Below are 10,069 nucleotides of genomic sequence, written 5' to 3' on the forward strand. Positions count from 1 at the left end.
GTATAGGCTAAAAACACAAATGAAACATGTAAAATAATGCACAACCAACAATTAGACAATGATCACACAATTTGCTATCATTCAAAACTTATTCAAAGTAAAGAATTTGCTCACATTATTAGACGAGGCTCTTTATCCTTGTACAATCTAGAGACTTGACTGACGACCAATTGGGAATCACTATTGGATTTTAGTCGATAGGCTCCCATTTATAGGGCGAGGACCATGCCGACAATGAGAGCTTCGTACTCTGCTTGGTTGTTGTTGGCTTTGAATTCAAATTTCACTGCCTACTTGATCAATAATTTGCCAAGTCCTTCCAAAATTATCCATTCGCCGCTAACTTTTACATTGGAGTTGCCTTCAACTGATAACATCTATTCTAGGGTTATTTCCTTGTTGACGAACAAGCTAAATTATGCAACGAAATCATCTAGAGCCCAGGACATGATGCTTCCTCTCATGATGTATTGCATATCATATTATGAGAGTTATACGGCCCAAGATACCATTTTCCCGCTAAATCTTGATTTTTTAGAACTTGTTGAACAAGATAGTTGCTTTTCACGAAGATCTTGTGCCCCTAAAAATAAGGAAGCAACTTCCTTATTTGATACCGTGCTTTATCTCCCTTTAACACCTTACTTATGAAATACACATGCCTTTTAACTTTATTTGTCTCTTACACGAGTATTGAGCTCATCTCCTGATCTGTGATGGAGAGGTAAACAAGTAATAAAGATTCCTCTTTCGAGCGAGTGAGAATGAGAGGCGACACGAGGAATTCTTTTACCTTTTTGAATTCCTCATCGAATTATGTCATCCACTCGAATCTTTCATTCTTCTTCAAGGTAGCAAAGAAAAGGAAAACCTTGTCGTCCGCACATGAAAGGAAGCGAGATAAGGGGACAAGGTAAGTTGTTACAATTTCTTGATGTTTATAGGCTTCTCATGGAGATTATTGCCCAACACTTGTCTGAGTTGACTTCAATGTCACTTTTCGTTAACATTAACCCTATGAATTTTCTATCCTGAACCCCGAATGAGCACTTGGCAAAATTCAAGAGCATATTGTACTTCCTGACTGACTGCAATATGCCCTATAAATACTTAACATGGATGTGACCCTTGATGGTTTTTATCATCATATCATCGGCATAAACATCTATGTTCCACCTGATTTGGTGGGAGAACACAATGTTCATAACTCACTGGTAAGTTGTGCCAACATTCTTGAGGACGAGTGACATAAAATTATAGTAGTAGTTACCGTAATTCGTCATCTAGGTGTTTTTTTGGGCGTTTAGGGGATCCATTTGAATCTGGTTATAACCCAAATATGCATACATGAAGCTCAACATGTGGTATCCCAAAGATCCGTCGATAAGGTGATTAATGTCCGGTAGTGGATATAGGTCCTTGGGACAAGCGGCATTCAAATCTGTGAAGTCGACACACATGTGCCCTTTGTTGTTTGTTTTCCTTACCGACGCCAGTTTGGCTATCCAGACAGGGTATTTTGTTTTTGTGGTGAACCTGACGTCGAATAATTTGCCTACCTCCTATTCAATGGTGACTTTTTTCTCTTCCCCAACTTTCTATTTCCTCCGAGCCATTAGCTTGGCAGAATGGTCAATGGCAAGGCAGTGACTCACTAATCTTACATCTATCCAAAAAATATCAGAGGTAGTCCAAGAGAATAAGTCGACATTTCTAGTGAGTTAGTTGACTAGTTCATGTTCATCTTCCTCGGTAAGTGAGGTACCTATCTTCGTCACCTGATGTGGTGATGAACATATTGTGACTTCTTTCAGGTCCTCTGTGGGCGTGAGTCTTTCATTATTTATGCCCAACCTGGGGTCATAGAAATCTATGTCAACATTTGAGGCTTAATGGGTAGGTCACCTACAGGGGAAAACTTTTCCCTTTATATCACCAACCTACTCTGATAGCATTCTTGAGCTATATGTTGATCGCCTTGTATCGTCCAGACTCTCCCTCTAGAAAGTGGGTATTTTAGTACCATTAACAAAGTGGAAATAATCTCCCCTAGTTTATTGATGGTGGGGCAGCATAAAATGATTCTTTAGGGCGACACAACATCTATGAGAAGGTAGCATACTTGAATCGCCTTGGTGTATGCACCCTTAATACATGTTGGCTCTAATGTCACGCGGACCCTTACTTATACCTGTTCGCCCGATAATTCTATTAGAGAGCCTCTGAATACTTTGGCCTCGCTAGGATTGAGAATGAGTTTCTAAAATGCATCTCAAAACAGGATGTTGGCAGAGCTCCCAGGATTTATCAAGACTCGATTGATATCTTAGTTGCCATGTTCTACATTGATGACTATGAGGTCATTATCATGATGGTTGGCTCCATGACATCATTGTCAGAGAAGGCGGTGTTAACCCCTATTTCCCTTTGTTCACCTCTAGGGAATCTAGGAGATATCACATTTGCAATAAGCACCTGCCTTTCTTATTTCCTTCCGAGGAGCTAAAACTACTTCCACCAATGAAACCTTTGGTTATGGTGTTTGTATTGGAGCATCGAGTTTACCAGCCATCTTCAGAGGGAAGATGGAAGTAATCAGAATGAAAGAGGGATGTTGTAAGTTAGTTTTATCTAGGCCCCATGGTGGGTGCCATTGTACTAGTCAAGAAATACATGTGTGTATGTGTTACACTTGACTTTTCAGCTACTAGAAAGCCACAAAAGAATGTTAGTAAAAAGACGTCAATTATGTAAACATTAATGAAATGTCTTCAAAGAGGCACTAATGGCAAGTCGTCGACATAAACCAATGATGAAGCATCGACCAAGATGTCGATACAACGAAACATGATTTAGAGGACTCTCAGGGATAAATCCCCAAGACCTAGATTGTTGGGAAAATATGTCCAAAATCTCGAGAAGGAAAATCGACAGAGGCCCTCTTTCCATCAAAGAAGACCAATCGACTGAATAACATAGTATAAAGACTTAGTAATTTTAGAAGTCTCAGGTCCTTGATAGGCGACGTCGACAACACATTGAAGCAATTATCATCGAAGGTTTGTGAAGAAGTGGAAAACAGTTACCACACAACATGGGTTACAAGCAGATATTGCCTTGGAAGACATGTAAGCGCACTAATGGGAGTTTGAAGGATTGAACGTGGATCAAATGCAACAAATCTCTTAGTCGTCATAAGCGCTGTCGATGGTTACTTTGTAAATAGAATAAATAGCAGACTCATACATGAGATCAGGGGGTCGCGAAATTTCATACATACTCTTCATACCACTAGAGTACCCAAGTCAAAGAGAGAAACAATTGAGCGAGAAACATGTATGCGTCTGCGTCCACCTTTTTTTTCTTAGTTTTTTGTCTCCTTAAACGGAACATGTATTTTTTTCCTTCACTTTGTTTAATGTTATTTACTTCCTTTTAACTTATAATTTATCACAACTTGACTTTATTTAAAGTCTTTTGCTACGCTGCATTCAATCCCCATGCACATGTGTTCACACAAATTATTTGCACAAATTGCTTTGGAGATTTTTCGAGTTAATCTCATAAATTTTCAAACTCGTAATTGTTACCAAAAATACCGGTAAATAATATGTTACCCCTGCAAGGTCAGTGATAATCAAACTCCATAGTAGGTTTATAATAATTTGTAAAGGTTAGGGTTTTCCCATATCGATGATATGCCCTGTGCGGTGGTTTTACGGTGGTTGTTGAGGTCCTGTTATGCTCATGTGAATAGGCATGGCAACAGGGTGAGTCGGAGACGGTTTTTACCTCCTCTAAACCCAAACCCGAATCCTCAAACAACCCCCGTTCCCCGTCCCAAACCCAAACGGGGATGGAGAATCAAAACCCAAACACGTCTCAAACGGGTTTGGGTATCCCTGCCCCGCCACCATTCATTTAGTGAAATCAATTTTTTTAACAGAAATATTTATTTTTTCCAAAATAAAATTACATTACAAATAATAAAATAAAATAATCTTAAAAAATTCCATTACATACATTTCAAATATTTTAAATAATAGATTCAAATTAAAATATCAAAATATTGACCACATATTTAGTATTATAGATTATCAAAAATAAATAATAATGTACATAATGAAATAAATGGGACGGGTTCGGGGTGGGTACTAGTGTCCTCATTACCCGACTCATCCCCATATTTTATAATCAGAGGAAACCCAAACCCGAACCCAAACCCAGTCAAAGCGGGTTTTCCCCATCAATTTCGGGGCGAGTTCGGGTGGGTGCCCGCGGGTACGGGTTATGTTGCCATGCCTACATGTGAAGTGAGATGCCCTGTTATGCAAACATGTTGCTTTAGGTGTTATGTGTGTCCGTTTAGGAGTTTGCTTCTCTCGTTAAGGGTGAAGTATTTATATAAACCTTGGACCTAGGATTTTCTTGGGGAGGGTTACCGTCCACTCAATCAATGGTGGATCATTGAAACCCTATATCTTATGGAGACATGAACCAACTACTGATCCTGACTTCTCTCTGTCTAAGAAACGTATTTTCCCCACATTTTTCTTATCTGGGAGACATGAGGACACTTAGGGCGAAACAATACCTCCTTAAAAGCGACATATAATCATCGCCTTTTCTAGAGACTATAAGACTTTTCTGCCCATACCAGATCTTTTTACAAATATAACCCTATAGGTGCCAAATTATTTTTGCCTTTTATATAGGTTTAGGGAGTAACATTGCAAACTTTTGAAAAAATAAATTATGAAAGAGTTAAAATCAAATTTATAAAGAAATATAGGGCTTTGGGGGTGCAAGTGCTGGGCTGGCCAGTAAAAAAACTCCAAGTTTGGGCATTTATTATCTAGGCCCAATCTTCGGATGATTGAACTAGTACTTTTGAAGTGGATAAAACAGATAGTAAGAAGATTGTAGATAAGAGATTCTAACTAGAGCCAGAACATGCGCGCTAGTGTTGAAGCGTGAAAGGTGCGAACGAACGCCATGTCTGGCATTACCACCACTACCGTTCCCGTTAAACTCAAACTCTTCGATACCAGAATCTCCCCACTCTTCTCTTCTTCTATTCCTCATTCCCTCAGTTTCCACTATTCCCCCTCCCACGCAACCGTCCGTTACGGTGTTAGCCTCCGCACTTCCGCCTACGGCAACAACTTCAGAAGACCACCGCCTAGCAACGAAGCCGACAATGAAGAAGCTCTTGACCTCTCCAAAATTAGGTATTCTAACTCATCCATCGCGGATTTTTTCCTTCCATTTCTAATAAGCATTTTTGCGCTTAATCATGTTACTTTTGGATTTTGGATTTGAAATAGGTCGGGTACCGTTAGGCTTATTGATCAGAGTCAGAATATGGTTTGTTTTCGTTTTGTTTTGCTTTGATTTCAATGCTTTTTGGCTGAGTAATGCTGTGATTTGAAGATGTTTTGGTTTTTGTAGATTGGAGTTGTGTCTCTTGATAAGGCAATTCAAATGGCTGAAGATGCCGAACTCGACTTGGTATGGTAAACTTTATGTTCTATTAGTTGCAATTAGTATACTATCTCAGCAAAATAGGTGTAGTTTTCACTTTGGCTAGTTATTAGCCATTGTTAACTTTGTCGCCGTTGTACTTGTTTATTTACACCATATTTCTTAGTTTGGACTTTGGACATGATTATAATTACAAAGTTTAGAAACAAAAACAGGGAGAGTTTGATATGGTTTTACTTAGACGGCCTGTTTAACCGTATTGCTATTGCAACCGATAGATTAGAGAGCCATTTTTAGTTTTGTGTTGTTGAAAACCCAACTGTCTGAGATTCGTTTTCGGTATATTTATTCAGTATACATTCCTTTTCCAGTGGCATTTGAGTACATATTATTTTTTTCTGATATGGCGCGAATGCATAGCCTTACTTTCTCTCTCTATATATCTCTCTTTCCCCTGCAGGTGATAGTATCTGCGGAGGCAGATCCTCCTGTTGTTAGAATAATGAATTACAGGTATGAACTTACTGTGTACTGGAAAAAATGAAACTTTACGATTTGTATTTTTTTTTGTCTTTCTTTGATACAGACACCCATCTCATATATTTTTATTTTTTATTTTGAATGTAGTATAAAAAACTAGGGGTTTACGGCATTACAAAACAATGCTTTAAAAATCAGTGCAGTCATTGAACCGTTTAAGACACTCATTCGATGTTCTGTGGTTCAACGTTAGTTGTATCACTGTCTTCTAGCCATTGATGATTAAATATATCTTTTGAGGTTATATAATACATTAAGTAATAAATTAATACAAAAATATTGAAAATATAGACATTAAATTTTAAACTATAAGATGATTATATTTTATGTTTTGGTCTGTTTGTTCTTTAGAATTAAGGTGTTGTTCTTATAAAAAGATTAAGTTGTTGTTATTTATGGCTAATTATGTTATAGAGCCATCAAATTAACATTTACATGGTCATCTTCTTCACAATATTTCCTATCTTTTTTTCTCTCCTGCTCTTTTAATAAAACAAAAGCATCATTGTATTGAGGGAGATGTTATGATTCTATCTTGCTGTGAATATCATTAATTTGGGATGGTATGTATTTTGTCATTAAGATTCGCTTCATTTTTTTGGGGGTGAGGTTATTGTGCAGAAAATAATCTATCAATAATGTAGAATAATAGAATCAACATAGAGAGACCCAAACACATGTTTCTTGAAGTTTTGCCTTTGACTGTCACTTAGCATAATCCAAACAAAATCCTGGCGTGTCCATGATTACTTCTACTTCCTTTATGCCTGTTCACTGCATACTTACGTACTCATGCCTTGTAAATGGCCGGACCTTGAAAGTTAGTGTTCCTTATATTTTTTTCTTTCTTTCACAGTAAATATAAATATGAAATGCAGAAGAAGAAAAGAGATCAGCAGAAAAAAAGTGCTGGTAAGCATTGTATTTACTGGACTTTGAAATTTCCTTTATATCTTGTACAATTTTACAAACTTGGACTGAATATAAATTGCTGACCAAATGATCTTTTAAATGTAGCTAGTAGGATGGATTTGAAGGAGCTCAAAATGGGGTAATGTCCTAAAGAAGCCTAGATAGTCCTTCCTTCCTTATATTATTTCATAGACAATAAAGCATAAAAGAAATATCTGAATTCACATTGTTTGGTTCCATTCAGATTCCCATTCTTGGTTATGGATCAATTTAATTATCAATATTTTATAAGGGTTAGAAATGTGGACAGATAGATTTTGTTATTGCCGTTCAATCTAATTGGGTTTACTCTATTTTCTCCTGGCAGGCAACCCATCTTTACCTGTTAATTTTTTTCATCGCTCGAGAAACTAAAAGAAATAAGCTGCATGTGATGTGCAATTTATTGTTCATGAGTCATAACTTGCTTTTCGGTTCTTCAATTAGGAAAGGACACACCAAGAGGAGTTTGTTTATTCCTACTGCTCAAAGATAAACATATGAAGTTTCACATGCCAGGCCTTTCATTGCTAATATCCTGTTTCTTTTTAATAAATGTGTGATCGATTAGGACATGGTGTATTTAGAGCAGTTTGTTTGGTCATGCTGCTTAAAGATAAACACGGGAAGTTTGATGCGATGCATCAAACTATAAAAATTAGATACAATTGACAGTACAACATCATTTTAAAACATAAAACTTGCATTGGGTTGTTTTTCTTTTGATAACAAGAACTCAATTAGACCAGTTGCGGAGATTGCTTTTTATGAACCGGGGTTTATTTTGAGTTGTTGCTATACTCAATTACCTTTGGTAGAATCTGATTGTTTACTATTTTGGTTATTTCGACAGATACAACATAGATCAACATGATTATTCTGTACGTTTGAAAGCTGCACGGAAATTTTTGGCCGATGGTGACAAGGTTACATTTATTATTTCGAAATGGCATATTAAAAGTAGATATTCAATATATATCATCTTCAAGTGTATTAATATCTTTTGGACCAATTGCTGTAGGTTAAGATCATAGTAAACCTTAAAGGTCGTGAAAAAGAATTCAGGAATAATGCTATTGAGCTTATTAGACGTTTTCAGGACGATGTTGGGAAGGTATGTGATTCCGTTTTGCTATGCTCTGATTCAGCAATATCATATTCTCGATAATTTCTATTGAAAAAGTAAGGTCCTATGATGTTACACTAGTAATTTATTGATGCACTATAGACTCTTGGCACACTTCAATACTTAATAATCACCACCACCTTATTTATTGTTTCTTTTTCCTTTTTAAATTCCATTTGTGTTTATATCTTCTTCAATATCATAATTAAGTCATTTTGCAGCCAATGTTTGCTGATATCTTATTTTACTTTCAATGGAGACATATCTAAACCACACTCGGGTCTTGTGCAGCTTGGAACAGAGGAGGCTAAAAACTTCCGTGACAAGAACATCTTCATAACTCTTGTTCCAAATAAAGTTGAAGTGCAGAAACCTCAAGAAACACCGAAAATAGCTGCAGCAGATGAAGTCTCTGTCAGTGTCGAAGCATAGTTGAAAAAAATTACCACACGGGATTCTAATTGTAGAAGGGATGGATTGTGAGTTACTGATATTGCTCTGTTTTGAAATTTGAGTGTTGTACGTATAGAATGCATATAATTCATGTGATAATAGTATATAGTTCATTAGAAGTTGAATTATAGAGGCAGCCTTGTCCATTAACCGATCTCTTCGGTAGTAATCACACAAGATCACCCGGGATGAAAATCTTCTGCAGTTACTTGATTTGCAATGTATCTCAACCTTTGAATTTCATTTTTTTAATCCCTCTCTGGGAAAAAATGCCAGCCTGGGTGGGTGATATAGTTGATTATGACTCAGTACCTGTTTGAGTGCAGCTTATTTATAACCTTGACTCAAAAATGTAATTTTCTGTTTAAGATGTAGATGCTGCAACGTACATACCTAACGATTTGAAGGTAGCTTAGTTTTGAAGTGCTTACGTTTGAAGAATGCTAACATGTCAAATGTTTTTCTACACGCACAAGTAAACAGAATATAGTATTGAAAGCAACATGGTACACACATGCACCATGTTCAGAGATTCTACTATATCCTTTTGGACGTTAAAACTTTTCAATTGTAAAAACTGTATCCTTTTCCGGTTAATATCTTCTCGGTATATTCGCATAATTTCTAATTGAAAACGTTAATAGATAATTGAACAACTCCAGCATTATCCTTAATTTATGTGGTTGATAAAACAGTCGCGGAGACGAATAAAATATGAAAAAGGATAATATATTACGTACAGGAAATAAAAAGTGTATTGAAAATGAGAGCCCATTAAATGATATTTCAAGGATTTGACATTTTAAAATAATTTTATTATAATTCACTGATAAATTTACTTTAGAGTTTGAAGTGAGTTACGTGAATTATTGATGTATAAATCAATAGTTTTATATATACATGAAGAATGAAGATGCATAACTAATTAATATATATTTTTTCCTAATCACTCTCATTAAAAATCTGGTATCACCTAAATATTGGGGATACAAAACAGGATAGGATGACAATTTGTATTGTTTGGACAGAATATTATAATATTCATTCTTATATTTACAATTTGAAAAATTATGTGTCCGAATCCATATCCGCTTGGGTGTCACAGTTAGCACCCGTACACGTACCTTATGGATATGTAAATATCCATATCCGTGACCCACATTTTTATTAAAAATAAATAGATAATTATATAATATCATATAATTTTAAGTTTTAACATTAAATTTTTTTTAAACAATTTATTATTGAAATAAACGAACACTTATATTAAATACATAATGATTTAATATTTATATACGTTTTATAATTAATAGACATACATTCTATATAATAATATAAATTAAAATATATAAATATAAATTAAAATATATAAATATATAGTATGTATGAATGGTGTATGGTGGATACTAAGATGTTCATACTCTTATTTTTATGGGTAATTATCTGAGCTTATTCCCATATCCATTTTTGCGGATTTTTATTCTATCCGTTATGGATAAATTAGCGGATGTCTAT

General features: G+C 35.7%; 1 protein-coding gene across 1 annotated transcript; it reads left to right on the top strand.

Moving 5' to 3' along the window:
* The first annotated feature begins 4,906 nt into the window (after positions 1–4,906).
* On the top strand, positions 4,907–8,704 carry LOC127138456 (translation initiation factor IF3-4, chloroplastic). The gene is made up of 9 exons (XM_051064908.1): positions 4,907–5,231; positions 5,328–5,367; positions 5,452–5,511; positions 5,945–5,997; positions 6,881–6,936; positions 7,042–7,075; positions 7,829–7,901; positions 7,997–8,089; positions 8,393–8,704. The coding sequence occupies exons 1-9, from the start codon at positions 4,996–4,998 to the stop codon at positions 8,531–8,533; spliced, it is 786 nt and encodes a 261-aa protein (XP_050920865.1). The 5' UTR covers positions 4,907–4,995; the 3' UTR covers positions 8,534–8,704.
* The last annotated feature ends 1,365 nt before the right edge of the window (positions 8,705–10,069 follow it).

The sequence above is a fragment of the Lathyrus oleraceus genome, chromosome 4, assembly GCF_024323335.1.
Source record: "Lathyrus oleraceus cultivar Zhongwan6 chromosome 4, CAAS_Psat_ZW6_1.0, whole genome shotgun sequence".
In the NCBI taxonomy this organism is placed as follows: Eukaryota; Viridiplantae; Streptophyta; class Magnoliopsida; order Fabales; family Fabaceae; genus Lathyrus; species Lathyrus oleraceus.